Source organism: Neophocaena asiaeorientalis, unplaced genomic scaffold (genome assembly GCF_003031525.2).
Source record: "Neophocaena asiaeorientalis asiaeorientalis breed wild unplaced genomic scaffold, Neophocaena_asiaeorientalis_V1.1 scaffold655, whole genome shotgun sequence".
Taxonomy (NCBI): Eukaryota; Metazoa; Chordata; class Mammalia; order Artiodactyla; family Phocoenidae; genus Neophocaena; species Neophocaena asiaeorientalis.
The window spans coordinates 646,358-667,844 of NW_020171857.1; the positions used below are offsets into that span (position 1 = coordinate 646,358).

At 39.1% G+C, this 21,487-nt stretch overlaps 1 protein-coding gene across 2 annotated transcripts in view; it reads left to right on the forward strand.

The window, feature by feature from the left end:
• Nucleotides 1–21,487, forward strand: part of GABRB3 (gamma-aminobutyric acid type A receptor subunit beta3) — a 233,224-nt gene that overhangs the window by 207,121 nt on the left and 4,616 nt on the right. For both annotated transcript variants that reach the window (XM_024741782.1, XM_024741780.1), the window contains exons 7-8: nt 9,849–10,001; nt 15,803–16,047. In XM_024741782.1, coding sequence (XP_024597550.1) covers nt 9,849–10,001; nt 15,803–16,047 — 398 coding nt within the window. The remainder of the gene's footprint in view (nt 1–9,848; nt 10,002–15,802; nt 16,048–21,487) is intronic.

The window sequence follows — 21,487 nt, forward strand, 5'->3', positions numbered from 1 at the left end:
CCGTATTATTATTGTTATTAGATGCAGGAAATTTTCACTTAGATGTAATTATAAATAATCCTCTCTTCTTTGTTATTCATTCTTTCCTTTACCACCAAGTCTATCTGTGAATGTTTCCTTCTGCCTAAAGAAGAATATTTTTTAAATATTTTCTTTAGTATGAGCCATCTGGTCAAATTTCTTATAGGGTTTTTTTTTTTTAAAAAAAAAAAAACAACCTGTGTATGACTTTATATCATATTTATTCTTATAGGATAAATTTGCTGGTTACAGAAAGATAGGCTGGCATTTTTTCTTTTTCCATTTGAAGATATGACTTCATTTTCCCTGGTGTCCATTGTTTCCATTGAGAAGACAGCTGTTGGTCTAATTGGTGCTACTTTCAAATTAATCTGTTTTTCCTCCCCCTCCAGATCCTTTTATAATTTTTCTCTTTGTTTTGATTTCACTGGCACTTACGATGTACCAAGATATAATTTTCTCTCTAATTATTCTTCTTGGAGTTTGTAGATCTTCTTGAATCTTTGGCTTGAGGTCTTTCAGCAGTTTTAGAGCTCTGTTAGCCACCATTGCTTTTCCTCCATTTTCTCTCTGCTTTTCTCCTTCGAGGGTTACAATTTCAATTCTGACAATTCCAACATTGGATCTTGTTACTATATCTTCTATCTTGTCACTATATCTTCGCCTTGCTTTCTGAATTTTTTATTTTCTCTTCATGCTTCACTCTGGAAATTTTCTTCTGGTTTATCTTTCAGTTCAACAGTTCTTTCTTCATCTGTGTCTAATCTGCTAGTATTGTACATGGGAAAATTATAGATGTAATTCAAAATCTATGATATGATGTTTTCTTTCTTCAGAGAGAATTTATGCTTGCCTCTATCAGGCATCTAGAGGCATTAGCAATCCAGAACAAGCTTCATTTACTTTCTGGGATTTGGGTAATGCTGAGTTCAGATTCATTCCTTGTGCATGCTTGAATCCTTGTGATTTATCTTTACATCTTGGACAGAGCTCTTTGGAATCCCTATTTGATGGTGTCTATCTCCAGTTTTTGCTCCCTTTGTTCCATGAGTCTGTCAGATGTTCTACTTAGCTTCTCATCTTTCTGTTATAGAAACTATAGCTATCTGAAATGTGGAGCTCACCTCTCCCAGTTTACTTTTCCTCCCAAACCTTAGCCCAGATTCTTACTGGCTTGTTATCGCTCCAGTGCCTCTAAGGAGATGTATTTAAGTTTTGTCCATTTTTCCCAGTTGTTTCCAATAGAAGGGTTACCTATTCCACAATACTCAAACACCATAGCTTATTTTTCATTCCTCTTTATTTTTTCAGAAAAATTTACAGTTGTTTCAATATTTAATTCCTATTTAGCTTGGACTATTAATTACATGAGAGTAAAAAAGAAGAAAATTTGGGATACATTTTTTATAATCACAGTTCAGTAAATATAAATTATTTAATTCTGTATTTTTCTGATAACATTATAGAGAGGAAACACTTATCCATAATAGTGTACTACTGAGGAAAGTGCTGTAAAGCTCAAAGTCAGGAGATCTGGGTCCTTGGTTGCAGCAATACAAAGCTGTGAAAATATGAGTAAAGCACTTCAATGGCAGATAGTAAGAGGATTAGGTTAAAAGAAATACTGTGTTAAATTTATTTCAACAAGCATATCCAGCTAACAATCAAAGAGCCCTTTAAATATCACTCTGGACACGGGATCACTTCATTGGGACTTCAGCTTTTGTACTTGTCTTGAATGTACTTCTGCTGACCCACAAACTTTGGTATATATGGTTTTTGCCAAATCTGAAATTTATTCCTAACCTTTTCATTTTCTTTGAGCCAAAAGACTGAGATTTTTGATAAATTCGTGGGGAACAAGTTACTTAATATGCCTCTTTAATTATGTGATGTTTTTATTTCTCTCCTTTTTTTCTGGGGTACATTTGGACTGATACATTCTGACTTCATTTCAAAATACTTCTGTCAAGATTAGAAGAAAGAAAAAGAAAAGAATCTAAAAATAAATGATGATGATACATTTCTGTTAAGATACCTGAATTTTCTATTCTTCAAAAATCAACTTTCAAAATACTATTTTGCTTTTCAATTATGATTATGAAACAAATTACAAAATTTTTAAAAGTCTGCATGTCACACCCTTAAAGCATTCACTTAATTTTCTCTAGAGTCCATTCGTGAACTCTGTGCTTTAGTTTTTTCCTAAAGTAAAGCCCTGTGATCAAATTATTGCTCATTGGGTCTCTAAATAGCATCTACTATTGGTCTAGAGCCAATATTATATGAAAGGTTAGAAGAAGGAATTATCATCTATATCTCATTGTCTTTTAAATTCCAGAGACAAATTCCCATTCTTTTTTCCCCATCGACTGTTTTTAGAAGGATACTTAGAGACAAGTCACCTGTGCTTACTAGCCAAATACTACTAATCTCTCAGTGCAAAATGGCAGAACTAGAGCAAACTTACTCTCTTAGTGCCAAAGGAGAGCTTAACTATCTCATCTTATTGCTATGAAATCATTTTCCTTTAAGGGCTCCTGACCTATGAAAAATGTCTCACTACAGAAGCCAGATTTCCTCAGAAATTCATTGTCCCACATCTCCTTTGCAAAACTAACTCTCGTCTATCTTCATCTTTTGGAATTGCTTTTAAGACTTACACACAATTTTTAAAATATGCTCAGTGGTAAAAATGCTTAGATTACAGAATCTTGAGCACAGAAGTCACCACAGAGGAGAGAAAGGAAAGGAAGAAGGAACTTGCTTTTATTGAGTGTGTATTTGCAGCCAGATAGTATGTTTGGTACTTGATATGAATGAATTAAGCCATTTAATTTCCAGTAAAGTACACATAGTAGGTATTCTTCTTCTTATGACAGAGTTATTAAAATGTAATTTACATACCATAAAATTTAAGCATTTAAAGTATATAATTCAATTGTTTTTAGTGTATTTACAGAGTTTTGTAATCATGACCACAATCAATTTCCAAATATTTTAATCACCCCAGAAACCCTGTACTCATTAGCAGTCACTCCCCATTTCCCCCAATCTGCCAACCCTAACCCTGGGTAACCACTAATCTAATTTCTGTTTCTATGGTTTTGCCTATCCTGTACATTTCATGTGAATGTAATCATACACTATATATGGTCTTATATGTCTGGCTTCTTTCACTCAGCATGATGTTTTCAAGGTTCATCCTTGTTGTGGCATTTACTGATACTTCATTCCTTTTTTTTGCTGAATAATATTCCATTGTATGACTATATCATTTTTTGTTTAACCATACATAAAGTTGATGAATGTTGGGCTGTTTCCACCTTTTGATCATCAGGAATAAAGCTGCTATGAACATTCATGCACATGTTTTTCTGTGGACATAAGTTGTCATTTGCATTACATATGTACTTAGGATTGCAACTGCTGGGTCATATGATAACTATGTTTAAGCTTTTGAGGAACTGCCAAACTGTTTTTTAAAGTGGCTGTACCATTTAAGTTCTATAAGCAATCATGAGGGTTCTAATTTATCCACATCCTTACCAACATGTGTTATTGTCTCTCTTTTTTATTGTAGTCATCCTAATAGTATGAAATGGCATCTCATTGTGTTTTTGACTTGCATTCCCTTAATGAGTAAGATGCTGAGCATCTTTTATGTACTTACTAGACACTGTAAATTTCTTCTTTGGAGAAATATCTATTCAAGTCCTTTGCCCATTTTTAAATTGGGCTGTTTGTATTTTTTGTAAACCTTCTTTATATATTCTAGATATAAGTTCTTCATCAGATACATGATTTGCAAATATTTTCTCCCTTTCTGTGGACTGTATTTTCATTTTCTTGATGGTTTCCTTTGCAGAATAATAGTTTATAATCAATGGAGTATGATGTATATTTTTTCTTTTTTCACGTGTGATATTCTTGCCGTAATTTTACACACAAGGAAACTAAGGGTCTGAGAGGGTAGCCAGCTTCCTAAAGGAATATCCCAAATAAACCCTGAGCCTGAAACTGGATCACTCAGATGCCCCTGGTCTTTGCTTCAGAGTCATAGGATAGAACATTCTGGCTTTACTGTGGAGGATCAGAAAGAGAATCATTGCCTGGTTGAGACAGTCTTTGAAAAAGTTTTGTTTTTCCTCTTTCTCTCTTTCCTATTTCATATATCTCCTTTCCTTTATGGAATTTTTGAACATATATTAGTTAAGGTGACTAGCAATGCAGGTGAGAAAGTTAGGAACACCATTCTGAACTTTTAAATTAAAGTAAAAAAGGTAGATATTAAATGAGACAGTGTCATAAAGACCCCAAGAACAGCACCAAGCTCACAAAGCTTCCTAGGCCATTGTGACAGAGCCCCCACGGTGGCCGCCTTGGAGGGGGACAGGTATATGTACATAGGCCAGCTCTGCTACAGTTGCTAAAGTATCAGCTTGTTACTTTATAGATACATTTGAGTGGCTCTTATCACTCCGCAAAGGTGACATGATACTCTGCATCCACATTTTTATGAGTTCTTCAACAATATTAATGCCTTAGAAAGTGCTATTAATTGAGGCTGGATGAGAGATCCAGAGCCTTGTTTCTGGCCTCAACTTTTAATGCATCTGGGGAGAAAGGGTTGAGATCAGCATCTTCGATAGATAGTTTTACCAAGGAAGCCCCGAACCAGAACAATGAACTTGTATTTAGGGACTGTACCTTTGTCTTTTTACTCAGCATCTACTTGTGGACCTGACCACATCTGCATTGGCACACAGACTTTAGGGCTTCTGGGCCTTTGTGTTGTAATTTGTAAGCTTCTATTGCTCTTTTGAAGGTTATGTCTTGGTGCAGCTGACTCACTACTTCTGAACTTTAAAGCCACTTATTATGATCATTTGAGGAGTTTCTCCATAGATATAGGATACATCAGGACATCGGTTGTACCAGTGTCAGGACTTTATCTAACAGAGCTACACAAAGACTCTATGTGTTCTTGAAGATGCACACCAAATGGCAAAAGTCTTTGCCTAGAAGAATGGGTCTTGACACCTCTGAAGATTCTTGTGTTTATTAACATTCTGAGGTCTCTGTCTCATGGTATCTTGAAAGGCTTTTCTTCATTTGGCCCTGGTGGATCTTCTACCTTGAAGGCTATTCTGCTTCTCTGCCTGTAAAGACTCTTATTCAACCAGTAGTATCTCAGTTTAGATACTGTGAAACCTTTCTTAAACTTGTGCCCTAGAATATCCAGGGTAGCCCTTACCTGCGGTTTACAGAGGCCAGTTCTGTATGAGTCTCTCTGACAGATTAGAAGCTAGTTGAGAGCATAGACTATCCTCTTATTCATCTTTGTTTTTCCTCCATTAACATTCCCACCTGTGGGATTAGGAGATTGGGATTGGGGGGGCGGCACATGGTGAATGCCTAAAAATTTTGTTGATTTGAAGGTATATTTCACATTTAAGAAATAGAATGTATTTAACTAAAAGAATACATAAGAAAATAGTATACTTTCTTAATTCTATGTTCTGTGTTAATGAGTACCTTGGTGAATACATAGTTTTGAAATCTGAGTAATATTCCCTTTCTCAGGGTCACTAATGACCTTCCAAGTGTTTCACTATGCAATTGTATCATTGGTCCCCATGTTGCCTGGGGCAAGTATTCTCAAAAGAGTATCAGTTGTACTTCATTGCATAAGTATCAATATTTGCCTTGTAGGGAACAGTTTCCCTAAAGAAGATGCATTTTGGAAAAAGTTAAGAAAGTTGACTCAGAAAATGGAAAGTTGGGGAATATGGTAGATTGCATTATCATTCAAAAAATATTTGTTGCACTTCCCTGGGAGAGGACTGAACTGTCCTACTCCAGGGACATAAAGATTGACAGTGAGACTTGCTCTGGACAATGAAATGTGACGGGAAGTATGTGTGGCACCTCTTCCACAGTGTCCAGCTGTCTTCCAGATAGAGGAAGCTAAGTGGCTATGGAGCACAAGAAAGAAAAAGAAATCTTTGTTGTAAAGCTACTGAGATTTGAGGGGTCTTTTGCTACTACAACATGAGCCAGTCTATCCTGATGGAATCAAACAATTCCAAGTAGAGTGGATATAGTGACAAATATTTGGAGCATAGAATAGCAAATGACAAGTAAAGGCATAAGATTGCCAAGAAACTGCAAACTAAGATCTGATTTTGAAGTTACTTCAGTAAAAATGTTGAAGTTGTGGGCTTCCCTGGTGGTGCAGTGGTTAAGAATCTGCCTGCCAATGCAGGGGACACGGGTTCAAGCCCTGGTCCGGGAAGATCCCACATGCCAAGGAGCATCTAAGCCCGTGCGCCACAACTACTGAGCCTGTGCTCTAGGGCCCATGTGCCACAACTACTGAGCCCATGTGCCACAGCTACTGAAGCCCGTGTGCCTGGAGACCGTGCTTCACAACAAGAGAAGCCACTGCAATGAGAAGCCCGCACACTGCAGCAAAGAGTAGCCCCCACTCACCGCAACTAGAGAAAGCCCGTGCACAGGAACAAAGACCCAACACAGCCAAAATAAATAGATAAATAAATAAAATAAATTTATTTTAAAAAATGTTGAAGTTGCTATGGGATTTCAAACTAATATTTAATAGAGTTACTGACTGTTTTGAGTATTAAACTTGCTAAAGAGTCACATAAATAAACCAAATATGCCTGTTTTCTTTTTCTCAGTACACAGATGCATTTATTAATAGACAGAGATGGTTTAGACGTTTAGCTAGGCATGACAGTATGTGAAAAATACAGTACCTCACAAACTCTGCCTAGGGGTATGTACAGCTTACTAAGGAAGATCTTACCTTGGTAAATATTAATAATTATAACTTTAAAGAGGAAAGAAAATAAGAGGGTAATTACTTACACTTGGAGGGAAGAGAAAGAAAGGATTTATGGAAGATGTGGCATTTGACCAAGGCCTTGAAGTATGGTTAAAAGAAGACATTTCTTAAAGGGAGAACAGTGGGTGTCAATCAGCAGAGGCAAGAAATATGAACAATTATTTTGAGGCAATGACGATACTTCTTGGCTAGAAAATGTTATGTTTAATGCAGAGACATGGTGGAAAATAAAACTAATGTTAAATTGGGAAAACATTTTGGGGAAGCTAAAATTCCCAGATGACTGTTTTAACCTTTATGTGAAGCCTTAGAAGTTGTTGAACACGGGATGACTGTGCTTGTGAAACATATGGGTCCGGGGACCCAGAGGTGTTAAAGCCCAGGTAGGGCTCTGACTTGGTTCATGGGCACATCATGTCTATGGACATGTCCATGTCCATGTCCATAGACATGGAATGTACTATAAAACAACAGAGTATATCAAATCTATGTCAGCAGAAGCTTTATTTCATAGAGGTGTTGGAAAACTTGGTTAGTTGTTTGTGGAACAAAAACCAACAACATGCATGTTCACTTCATATCAAATTGCCAAACCTCAAAATAAGTTTGTGGTTAGCTCTCTATTGTGAACTTATCTAAACCTAAAAACAGGTTTTAAAAATCACAGGGAAAAAAATAAAATGGATAGACTCAACTACATAAAAAACTTGTTTTTATATGTCCCCCACTTTACCCTATTCAGGTTTTTAAACAAATAACTGGGAAAATGCTTGCAGAGGATACAAGCAAGTATTAGTATTAAAAGAACTTTAATGAATAGGTAAAAACAGTAAGAGGAACAAAAAATGGAAAGATGAATGAATAGTGTAATTAGATTATTTATAAAGTGAAAATCAGGGGTAAAACAAACATTTAGGAAGTGATCAATTAAAGAAAGTGATTGAAAGGACAACTTTTCCCAAGGAAATTAACAAAAGTTATTTTTAAGAAATATTATGGGGCTTCCCTGGTAGCACAGTGGTTGAGAGTCCGCCTGCCGATGCAGGGGACACGGGTTCATGCCCCGGCCCGGGAAGATCCCACATGCCGCGGAGCGGCTAAGCCCGTAAGCCATGGCCACTGAGCCTGCATGTACGGATCCTGTGCTCCGCAACGGGAAAGACCACAACAGTGAGAGGCCCGCGTACCACAAAAAAAAAAAAAAAAAAAAAAAAAAAAAAAGAAAAGAAAAGAAATATTATGCAATATTGTTATGTTTACAAAATGAGATAGGCACTTCTATAAAGTACTCATAGTGGCATGTATGCTTGTGTGGTTCTTTTGCAAAGTAATTTGGGAATATGTGTCAAAAGCCTTCAACCTTGGCTTAGCAATTCCTCTTTTGGCACATTCATCCTAAGGCAGTAAGTTTAAACATAATGAAAGGACTCTGCTCAAAGGTATCCCTAAGAATATTACTTACGTTTTGTAAAAATGGAAGTACCCTAAATTTATTGCAGTCAGGAAAATGTATTTATAAACTATAGAATGCATGTGTATGTATTTGATGGAAAATTAGGAGAACTTTAAAATTGTATTTATAAGTAATTTGTAATAAGGATGAAAGTGTTTATGCTATGGTGACAATACAATATATGCATTTGATCAGAGTTATATAAAAGAAACTATACACACACAGGCACATAAAAGATTGGAGGAAATTTCCAGATTGTCAGCTTTTAAATGCTGGGTCCATTAGGCGATTTCTTTTCTCCTTTATATAATTTGGCTGAAAATGTGGTTGATGCTAAAGTAAGAGCCTAGAGGTTAAAGTCTTTCATCTACTACGTAGAACAAACAGTCATACGAATGAATCAGACTGGAAAAGGTATAGAATATAGGGATAAAACCAGAAAGGGATGTGGAGTAAAGTCAGGAAAATGCATATACTTTGAGGCAGGAGGAGAACAGGAGCCTGTCAGGCTTGGAGTAGGAGGAAGACAAGAAAAGTGAGGCCTCCTGAAGCTTTGGGTGGAAGAATTTCAGGAACAGAGCACCACCCATGAGTGAAGGCAGGAGGGGAGGAGGCAAGGAAGTTGATGATTAGAGAAGGTTGACCTTACAGCGACCTCAATTGAGTCCAGAAAATTAAGAGCTGAGAAGTTTGAAACTGATAAAGTGGGCTATTGAAATGGACAGGAGGAAATGGAAGCCACACTTGCCTTGCTCCAAGAAAAACAAAATCAAACAGAAAAGGCAAATATATAGCTATAGGTGGCATAAGCAGTGGGCTTTTTTCTCTGCACTGGCAGTGGTGGTGGGGTTCAAGGCTGTCTAAGTGGGATGTGCACATCAGGAGGTTAGCACTGGGATTCAGATACAGGAAAGCAGACTGGGTGCTTCTCCTCAGCTCTCCTTGATGCCTTTCCTGTGGTTGGAGCAGAGCATCTCAGAGTATACTTCTGCCCTCTGTGCCTCTCCAGCTCTCGGATGGGGGTCCCTGAGCTATCCCAGGTGTTCCAGGGTCTGTGCCTCAAACATCTGTGCACTGTTGCTCTAGATGGACTGACAGGGGGTGACTGATAAAAACCATTTTGCTCAGTAAAGCCTTGAGCCAAATCTCCCCTATCTACAATGGAGAAGAAGGGGACCATTAGTTGAAAACTAAATGAGATATTTGACACTATTCTGTGTTCTAAGCTAAAGCCTTCCCCCAAAGTTTTCTCAGGGACAGTTCTCAGCTGAGTATTTAACCTTAGAAGAGTATCCTCGTCATGACCTCGTACATAGATTGAAAATCATTCCTCTCCCAAGTTCTTGATGGGTACCATTAGGTGCACGGAGGCAGATTGCATGGTTGTGGACCACCCCTCCGTTCTGGAATTTTCAAATGTATGCTGTTGACCCCTGGAAGTCAAAGCAAACTCTTTGTCTGCTGTGTCTGATCTCCAGTGTAACTCCTGTCTGTTTACCATAGGTGCCTACCCTCGGCTCTCACTGAGCTTTCGGTTGAAGAGAAACATTGGATACTTCATTCTCCAGACCTACATGCCCTCTATCCTAATTACAATTCTCTCATGGGTGTCCTTCTGGATCAATTATGATGCATCTGCGGCTAGAGTTGCCCTTGGTATGTGCTATTTTTAAATGATACCTAAAATGTAAAGTCACCATATCATTACAATATTAAGGGAGTTCAAAGACTATAGTTCAACTACAATTTTTTGACATCATGACACCAGTCTTGCCCATATAGTCACTTTTTATCTTGAAACACTAATTTCATGCATGATTCTCTTGATGTGTTAATTTAATTATAAGGCTCAAATGTGAATTTTCATGCCTATGAAAGGGAAAATATGCTTGCCGAATATTTGCATAATAAAACTATTTTTGACACTAATTTTAAAGCAAGGATTAACATCTCCTGTTCAAAATTATTCTATGGCCCAGAAAGAAGACTTGATTAATTGTGTGCATTCTTTTTTAAGTCAGAAAAACAGTCAAATGTTATACCATATGATTGGAATTACACAAATTAATGAGCATTAAAATGTGATATTAAATTCTGAGTGGTTCCCAAGAACTCTAGTGATCTCTTCTGGCCATTGGTCACTTGACAACTGGATTATTAGCTGATGTACAATATACATTATACGTTCCAGTATGATTTCTAATATTTTTTAATTATTAAGGGAAGGCTTATATTTTCAGAAAAATTATTTTCTACTGAACTAATTATTATGAAACTGCATGGACAAAATAATTATTTAAATACATTTTAGGTAAGTACTGAGCTTTTAGAGCTGAAGAGCAATTGTCCAGTTTATCCCTTCTTTGGGTAGGGTTGAATTTAATTCCTGGGAGTGAAGTCATCAATAATACCTTTCAAAATTGATGGGAAAGAATTACAACACATCTGCTGGTAGCCTGCAGAGAAGCATAAGAATTCAGGGATCTGGTTGTCCCTCTTTCTTACTTTTTCTATTTACCATCTCTTCCCAGGAATATAAGTTGCTTAGCATCATGCTTCCAGGAGAATGTGTGTACATGTGTGTAAGTGGACGTCTGGTTTAGACGCAAAGACAGGTGACTCTCACTGATTCAAGATTAGATTTCTTTTCTCATGAAATAACATTTAACAGTGACTTAAGAAACTTAGGTAGTTATCTCTAAAGTATTAGGTGAATGTAAAAACACTTTGAGCAGAATAAGGTATCAAAAAATCAGAAGTGCTGTTAATCTATTTCTAATGGGCTTGGTAAAGGAAAAATCTCTCGAAAAAACCTTCAGGATTTTTTACCACCTGCAGAGGTTACCCTGTAACATCAGTCCTTTCTGTAGGTTTTGCCTTTTTTGTTATGTTACTAGATTGCCCTTTGTTAAACTATTTTCTCTTCTCACCTGGAAAATTCACAGCTAAAATGAATTTGCTAGGGCAGATCCAAATTTTGTGGAGCTGCTAGCTTATACAACTTCAGGAGCTCTCTTTAAGGGAAAGAATATAAAATACATAAATACAGAATTTCCGGAACCCCTCCCGAGCCTGTAAGAGGCCTGTATTAGAGAAGATCAGAAGCTGAAGCTTCCTGAGCTTCCAGGGAATCTGCCTCAGAGAATCTGTTATTTTTGAGGTAATTAGAGAAATATGAGTACCAAAGAACCAGAATTATCTGGCATCATCAGAAGAGAGGTGTACTGAAAATGCAAATTTCTCAATTTTCTGGATGATCCAAATTCTATAGCTCCTAAATTGTAAACATCGTCTTCCAACAATATTAAATAGATAATCTATCTGGAGTGGATTAGAGTCAACATAGCCTCATTACAGCGTATGAAAGTAGACTCCACTTTTTCTTGTCAACTCAGTATTGTTACTATAAATCTCAATCATGCTTCTGGGATGTTTTCATGTTCATGAAAACATGAACATGCTTTATGTTTTGCTGGGACAGAGGAGTGGTCTGTCCAGACTGGCTAAGGTGTTACCACTGGAGGTGTGCAGGTTCTGATGGATATCAGAAGTCTGGGAGGCAGAATTGAAGGCATTTGCCAGTGTTGGGGTGGACCTGAGGCCTGGAGGTCGAGAAGGCAGCTGGGATCTCCAGGCTGCAGTGTCTGGCCAGATTGATGTCCAGTAGGTCCCGCTCTCAGCATGGGACCCCAGTCCTCTCACTCCTTGTCTCCCAGCTTCTGCATAAGACATGGTCTCTGAGCCTGGGCCTGCAGGACTTGGGAAGTGACAGCACGGCAACTCCAATTGGTTAAGGAAAAGTGTATCATCGGGTAATGAACCCTACATAACAGCAACAACAACAACTATCATTAAGGCTGAAACTTACCAAATACTCAGGTTCTAAGTTCTGTGCAAGGTCATTGGAAAGTGGTTACCTGATCCATGGTGCAGAAGATCCATAGCATGATAGGCAGGGTTATCGTTCCCATTTTACAGAGAAGGGAGTGAGGTGCAGAGAAGCTACATAACTGGTGCAAAGTCAGATAATATTAAGTGTCAGAAGAAAGATTTTAATCCAGTTTGTCTGACTTCAGGGCCCTTAACCACTATACGTGATTTCTACAGCGTCAATAGATAATACACAGAAGGGTTCTTTGGTCTATTACATTGTAAAAATGATGGATTTTTTTAAAAGCTCAGCAAGAATTATTATTAACCATTCTTATTAAGGAATCTCTCAGAACCTTTAAGATGCTAATGTGCTCAGTGCCTCTTGGAGAGGATATGGCCATGGTTTGGGGGGCTTTGATTGGAGAACTCCTCCTCCCCCAGCTCACTTCATGTGTCTTGTCATGAACTACACCCTTTGAAATGTTTAGAGTGCTGTTTGCCTTCATCCTGAATGATTGCACAGTGGTGAGTTCTCCCCACTTCTAAATGAGGTCTGAGAGGTGTGGGTCTGCACAGAAGGGTGCTCAGTGAAGACCTCCTTGGCATGTCCCTCCAGCTCAGGGCACTGTTAGACCTGGAATTGTCAGGGGTTGTCTCCTCTGAGAAGGGAAACGCTGGTTCTTCACCCAGTTGTGCTGCACAGATGCTCTGTGTGCTTCAGGATCTTATGCCCAGGGTCTGACCCCCACATCCGTTGAACTGTTAGTGTTAGAAGCCGCCAGACTACAAAGTTGGGAGTTGTAATTACATGGTCATCCTCAAAAATCCTGAAGTCCACTTATCAGTGAATAATAGTATTGGTCCTTCTGAAAGTGAAAATTTACACTAAAATAATTTAAGTCACATTATTTAGGTCACAAAGAAGAAAAATTAAATATCTTTTGATTAAATGATATAAATTATATTTTTATTTCACAACCTTCTTTATAAATGCAGTTTTTCAAGAATAATATTTCCTTAATATAAATGAGAAATAATTTGAGGCTAATAGTTAGCAAGACAACAGCTTGGTAAATGTATGAAGAACACAGAAGGCACCACTCAGTCTCCCATTCTGCCTTTGGATGGGGTCCCCTTTAGAGATTAGAAGTTCAAAGAGAGCCTGCCGGATCTGGGTCTCCTGCCAAGAAACTGGAGGCTACCAGAAAATGTATTTTTCTGTGATGCTGATAATGATAACATCTGTTGTTGTGAGTGTTAACAATGCCAGTTACTGTTATCCCATCACCGTGGTGTTTAGACTTCACAACACATTTAGACAACAGTTGTGGACCTACCAAGTTCATTCAGGTCCTGCTGCTGGTACGTGGTGGAGCAGGGCTTTTGGCCTGTACCATGTGGTTCTACTATCCAGGCCGTGAACCACCGCATCCACGGTTATCTTGATAGGAAGGAAAATGATACAAAGAATTAGAGAATGCATGGCCTTTCAAACTAAGAGGTCATGTGATCCCAAGCTGGAAAGCCAGGGAACACTCACCACAAAACCTTACTCTGAAGGGACTCCTTGAGCTGGCACTGATGGGCCTGAAGCCAGCATCCTTGCCCATTTTCCTCGCCTTTGCCAGGCTGAGTTCTCGTTGACATGTGCTGGCCGTCCCTGTTTTGTGTTACTTTAGCCCATTTTCTGGGGACATCTACTGAGGCCTATGTTATACACATCCACTCAGAATAATCAACTGGAGAGCCAAAGCAACGACTAAAGCAGAGCACTTTCCAAAGTCCATTTGGAAAGAAAAAAATAAATTGTGGCAACAACATTACAAAATTTTTGAATAATAGAACAGCTAATTTTGTAGCATCTGCATGGTGTTTTTGCACTTCTTTGTAAACTATAATTATCCCATTGCCATTTTCAAATCTTAAAAGTCCCCAGGTACACCTGAATTTTATGTTAAAGGCGAGTCTTAAAATATCCTGACATCTTTGACTTCCATATATTCATCGTCAGCTCTTGTTTGCAGTCAGACATGAAAATAGGTTCTCTGCTCCTCGTTTCCCTCATCTCCTGCTAACAGCAGCTCAGCATGTGTGGGATAGAAGCCTGGGCTCTCTTCCCTCTTCTCCAGGTGGTCACTAGTGAGGGGAGCCCTACACTCTGGCACTCATCCAAGGATGGGATGGGAGTCCAGAGGGCATCAGACTAAAATGCTTAACAAACCCAGCCCCTTCCCCGGAAAGTTGAGTGGGGGTTCAGTGGGGTCAGAGAAGTGGTCTGGTGGGACCATGTGTCTGGGTGGTCAGCCTCTTGGGCTTGCACTGCCTGCTGGTCTAGGGGACATCATTGGTTTTCTGGATTACTACGGCTGAAGGACCATGGCTGAAGCTCTCACCTTGCAAGTCTCCTTGAGAGAAGTCCTCATGTGGCAATGACCCTCTCCTTTGGGTCCTGGAAGACACATGAGTAATCACATTCCATGGTACCAGTCAAATGGGTAGAAAAGAGTTGGCTCTTTGGAGCTGCCTTACTTTTTTGAGACTTCTTAATATTTCAAAAGTACTGTCTCAAAGAGAGCAAGTCAGCTGCAGTAATGTCCGTGCCACTGAGAAGTGAGTGATGCAGTTCATTCCCACACATGTAGCTTCATTCAGCTCAGCAGCTCTGGTCATGTCATGAGCCAATGGGTCCCCTGCTCTCTGTGGCTTCACATCATCCCATATGGAATCTTTATACACCAAGAACATGCCCACTGCTATGGGAGAATTACAAAATATGGTCCTTACATGTTTTTAGAGACTAAACTGAGCTCCCTTAGAGAAAAATGGTATTATTCACCTGATACTATCTAAAGAATTCAAAATAATGACATTTAACAACAAAAAAAATACCAACAGAGATCTGGCCACTTGCCCCAGAGCATGGTAAGATCCTATACTTTGGGTAAAATCATTAGCCCTTGCCCACAGCCAACATGTGCTGCACAGCTTATTAGCCTCTTTCTTAGCTGGGGTGGGAAGTTGCTATGTGAGGTAATCTGTTCTCCGGAGCTACACTCGAACATTCCCTCTCTGAGCTAAGGACTGGTTCCCGTCCTTAGCAGCTTTAAGTCATTGCCTCATTCCCCTTGCTTTAAGGCCTTGTGGTAAGAATCATTTTCTTCACTAGTGGCCACACATGGCCTTCCTAGATTCCCCAGATTCATTTTCTTCCCAGAAACTTCTCACCCAGACACTTAGTGTTTTATGATAAATTCCGGGTTTATTTTCATTTCTTACAGCTTTCATGCAGGGCAGCCTCTGCCTTGTCCCCAACCCCTCTCCATCCACCTCCATCCATGGGCCCGGTGCAGTGGGAGGCGCCTCCCAGGTGGCGCGGGGAGGGAAGAGATGTTAATTCCCCAGCCTGAGGTGTGACCTGCCGCCCAAACTGTGTGTTCTATATTCTGTTGTGTTTCGATCACCCAACAATATTCAACCGTGATTTTCAACTACTTCACACTGTTTGAGAAAATAAAGCAGGAAAGTGAAAAGTGAGGAACTGAGCGGTGGACCTGCAGCCTCTCACGCTCCCATTTCTTTTACAGGGATCACCACCGTGCTGACCATGACGACCATCAACACACATCTTCGGGAGACGTTGCCCAAAATCCCCTATGTCAAAGCCATTGACATGTACCTCATGGGCTGCTTTGTCTTTGTGTTTCTGGCCCTTCTGGAGTATGCCTTTGTCAACTACATTTTCTTTGGAAGAGGCCCTCAAAGGCAGAAGAAGCTTGCGGAAAAGACCGCCAAGGCAAAGAATGACCGTTCAAAGGGTGACAGCAACCGGGTAGGCCTCTCGGCCTCGGCCGCCCCCACTCTGCCTTTCCCAGACCTGCAGACCCTGCGGCATCACGGCCTTTGAGTAGGAGTGATGCAGACTTGTTGATTGTAGCCTGAAAGGTGGCGTCTGCAAGTCACTGAGTTTTATAGAAAAGCAAAATTGGTGCAGAAATTGGAGAAGCCAAAAGCTTGCCAGTTTCCTGTGAAAAGAAAAGGAAAGATATAGGAATGAATGGATCTCTGGGGTGTGGGGCCCAAACTTGACAGTCAAAAGCATTTTCAACAATGTTGCAGTTTTCCTTCAGTGGTCAAATTACAAATGTGATAGCCAGCATGCTGTTGTTCTTTGCACGGTGTGGACAGCCCCCTCTCTCATCTGCCCTGGTTCAGGGTCCCTAGTGCAGGGCAGGAGCAGTGCACTGTCCCAGGGCTCTTGTGCATCTGCCCTGGCCCAGCCCTGCTGGCTGTGTTCTGCAAAATGCCAGGCAAGTAGCCCAGGACAGCAGCGGCCAATCAGGGAGCTGCTCTAGGACCCATGGGCTCTGAACCCAGAGAGAGGGCACCAATCAGGTCCCTCTCCAGCCCTCATCTCACGCTTACATCCTTCCAATTACAAACTTTGCAGTTAGATGTCATTTCGGTTTATTTTTTTAATAAAAGGAATATGTTATTGCAATTATAAATACTATTTTAGTGAAAGCACATTGTCGTTTCTATAAAATTTTTATCTTTATCCTTTTACCTCTTGAATCCCTTCAAGTCCTCAAAAATATACCTCCACCCGTTTACATACTGGGCTTGTTCCTATATTTCTTCACTTTTAAATTCTTCATACTAAACATACTTATTTCTCAAGCTCGTGAGGTTTCCTTGTTCTTTCTGGTGCTCTTGGTGCATTGCCGGCCCAAGCCTCTCCCAGGGGTGCAGAAGCTCCCTGGAGGAGTGCTGTGCCTGTGGCCCACCAGTGGCCCAGAATAGGTCCCTGGATGTTCATGAATGAGTGAAGGTAAATGGCTGTAAATGGCTCCTATCCTTTCAGCAACACATAAATAGACTTGGTCAGAGAAACTAGGATCTGTGAATAAAATCAGGCTTCCACAGGCAACATGACCCTGAATTTCTTACTGGAAACTATACTTAGCACCATACTGGTGTGTTTCTAAATTAGTCCACATCCTATTATGCATACACAGTATACTTTGGTAATACTGTTTCCAAGGAAACTAGAATTCATCACATCATTATTTTTTCCATTACACAGACACGCAGACACATACAATGCTGTTTTTCCAAATTCCCTCATAATTTAAACAGATTTAAATTTTATTTCCTTTCTTCTAAATGACACTCTTTAGAAAGGTTAAATTGTTTTGCTACAGAAATATCTTTTTGAGTGTGAAGCTTAAAATTTAAAACAAAAGGAAACAAAATCCCCCAAATCTCTAAATCCACAGACGAAATTAAGCAGAATGTAGAAATAATATATTATAAATCAGATGCAGAGGAAAATTCATGAGTCCATTTTTACTGTTTGCTTTTCTGAAAATTTTTTTCTGTTTTCCCAGCAGTTTTCTTAAAGCCTTTGCATGTTCATATTTTTAAAAATCTGTAATTGTAGACATCAGCTCAGACATACAAATGCATGTATGCTAGTTTTAAATGCATATTTGATGCTCTTAAAGGTAAGCATTAAAAGCTGTTGCTGACTAGATGGCAAACAGGCACATGAAAAGATGCTCAACATCACTAATTATTAGAGAAACACAAATCAAAACTACAAGTTATCACCTCATACTGGTCAGAATGGCCATCATCAAAAAATCTACAAACAACAAATGCTGGAGAGGGTGTGGAGAAAAGGGAACCCTGCTACACTGTTAGTGGGGATGTAAATTTGTACAGCCACTCTGATGAACAGTATGGAGGTTCCTTAAGAAACCAAAAATAGAGTTACCATATGATTCTGCAATCCCACTCCTGGGCATATATTTGGAAAAGATGAAAACTCTAATTCGAAAAGATACATGCACCCAAGTGTTCATAGCAGCTATATTCACAATGGCCAAAACATGAAAACAACCCAAGTGCCCGTCGACAGATGAATGGATAAAGATGTGGTACATATATACAATGCAGTATTACTCAGTCATAAAAAAGAATGAAATAATGCCATTTGCAGCAACATGGATGGACCCAAGAGTATCATACTAAGTGAAGTAAATCAAACAGATAAAGTCAAATATCATATCATTTATATGTGGAATCTAAAAAAAAAAGATGATAAAATGATCATATTTCCAAAATAGAAATAGACTCACAAACATAGAAAAGAAACGTACGGATACCAAAGGGGAAAGTGGGGGGAGGGATAAATCGGGAATTTGGGATTAACAGATACACACTAATATATGTAAAATAGATAAACCACCAGGACCCTGTATAGCACAGGGAACTATATTCAATAGCTTGTAATAACATATAATGGAAAAGAGTGTATGTATATACATATATATGTGTCTATATATATAAAACTGAAACTATATATATAAAACTATATATATATATATATATATATATATATATAAAACTGAAACATTGTAAATCAACTGTACTTCAATTTTAAAATATTGTTGCTGACCACACCTAAGAATTTAGTGATAATTTTAAGGTAGAAATGCACCTCCCAAAAGTTCATATCACATGATCCGAATGAATTAAAAGAAAGTAAAGAGTAAAAATTTAATGCAAAACAGAAATGGCACTATGCACAGGCCAACAGTTTCAAGAGTTCTTTGTAATTATAATTATTCACTCATTCATTTTCAGTGATATCTCTTGGGATTGTTTATCAGTATGGCCAGCAATGGCCTCAAGGAGCCCCTCTGTCATAGTTGGGAGCCAAGAGGCTCGGGGGCTGAAGCTTTTCTTGGACTGATGGACACTGGGTGACAGCAAGGACTTGTACTGTCATTGTCTTTGCTTGTGTCCTGTAAGAGATCTCAGGGTGGTGTCCTCAGGGGCTCTGCAGGCCACCAACGTGACCATGACGCTATTGAACCTAATGTCAGACCATGAGTAGATTTTCCTTAAATTTAGTGATTGAACTCTATTTTAACTTAGTGGCAGTGTTCACATAGTCACTTAGTTTATCCTCAGATCAGTGGTGCAATGAAAATCCTGACCTTAATTTATTTGTGCTTAACCTCTGTTTGTTCCTGAGTTGTTTCTATACCCAAGAGTTAGTCTTTGGTTGTAATGCATGTATTATGGTTACAAGCCTTGTGATATTTTGCAAGTTGACCAAATGATATTTGAATTTCATGAAGTGGCAGAAAGTCTTGCCAAGGAATCAGAGCTGCAGGCTTGACATCATTCCTCTTACTAAAGAGCAAAATTTCATTTCTCACATGATAAATAGTTCCTTATTTTCCTGAAACTAGAGTATTTTACTCATTTTGAAGATTGAAGGTTAGTAGAGAATGAGACGTCAACAGTGTGCCGATCTGGTGACAGATTCTTGGAAAAAGTGAAAATCCCTCTAGGATACATTCCACATGAGATGTTTTTCATCTCTGAATGTTTCTGCCTGTCCAGGTTTTGAAGCGGGAAGAAAAACTACATTGAAATCAATGAATCTAATTATAGTAGATATGAGACAAACTCCTCAAAATAAGTAGTATTCATGAAATGCTTCAGAAATTACAAGTCATCACTGTCATTCTATACAGGACATTTTTACAATCCCATCTGTTTTAAGATTTAAATTCTAGATGATAGGAAAAGATTCGCATCTCTTCTGGAAATATTTGTTTAAAATGTTTGGTTTCTAAGATTTAAAAGATTTTAGTAACCCTTTAATTCTGGCAGAAAAAAAATACCTTCTAGTAGTTTCAGTGTAAATTTTCTACACACTGGTTTACGTTTAAATGAAAACTATGCAAATGTAAAGCTATGTCAAAAGCAGCCAAACTAATTTACTCTAAATTCTTATTAATTCCATGTATATGTTCAAGTTCCTTTTGACATGATTGTTCCATTGTAGCTGTTCACCCCACTCTGAAATGGAGCGATGCAACCATATTGGTTCTCAAACAGCTTTGAGGCAGCCACAGGTGTCAGAGCACCCTGGCACCCCAACTTTGTAAACATTGACAACATCAGGTTCGGCTTCCCTCAGGGTGGGTTTCCTTCACTGGAATCCAAGAGTGCAGACTTAGACCCACCCTCCGAAGTTCTTTTCCAGTTAAAATCAACTCAGTATCCAGTTGACCTTACTTCTTATGTTTTTTTCACTCTCCCTGTGCGCTTCCTGAAATCACCATACACCTTATTATCTCTTTGCCTTTGATTCCCTCTTCCCAGAATCCCTCTCTTTTTTGTCCACATCTCCCCCTCCTTCAAGACCTAACCCAGATGCTCTTCTCTATGATGTTTTCCTGATTTTGTCTACCACTTGTTCCCATCCTGCCTCTGACAATCCCCACTCCAAGCAGGTGGTCTTGTCCCTGTTCTTCTAACCTCCAGGGCACATGCTCTGTGCTTCGGAGATAGATAGCAGGTCACATTTCATGTGGCCACTGTGCCTTCTGTCCTAGACAGCATCCCATTCTTTGCATCTACCAAAAGGTGCACACTGGGGCTGGATGTGGTAAGTGCTCAGGGAATGTGTGTCCATGAATGAGTAGTGTTTGTCATCTGGTTCCACTGAAGCCACGTGTTTTCTCACTCTTCTAGTGGGAAGGGGGGGAAGGTACATAAATGTACCTTTTTTTTTTTCTAATTAGAACTATATCTTTTTAAAAAAAACTTATTGACGTATAGTTGATTTACAATATCGTGTAAGTTTCAGGTATACTGTACAGTGATTCAGTTATACATGCAAATATGAATGTATACATACATAAGAATCTTTTCCAGATTCTTTTCCCTTATAGGTTATTACTTCACGCTATGTATAAAATTAAAGCCAGGTGAAATTCTGCATCATTAGAACCATCAAAGTTCTACCTAATAAACGTATCACAGAATACTCCTTTCCTTCTTTAATAGTAGACATTCCTTTATTGGTATTTTGTTCTACAAAGTCATTCATCACAATCCCCTAGATTTTGATAAAAGGAGATTTGCATATGGCATTTTTGATAACTAGAAAAGAGATGGAATTGTTGGCATGTATTTTAAAATGTGCTTTAAGGGCAATAGGCAGTACCTTCTAAAATGCATTTGCTGATTATTTGAAGCTCTCACCAGTTCCACCCCTTGAGGGCAAGGACCTTCTCTTACTCCTCCATGCATTTCAGTAAAGGCCAGCTAATCTGCCCATCACCCTCACCTCCTTGTTGCCTTAGGGCCAACTTTCCACAACTTCCGAAGCAGGTCCAGACCGCTCCTTTCTTAGGGAAGGTGATGTCTTCTGGTGGCCCCAGCACACCCCCAGTTCCTAGGTG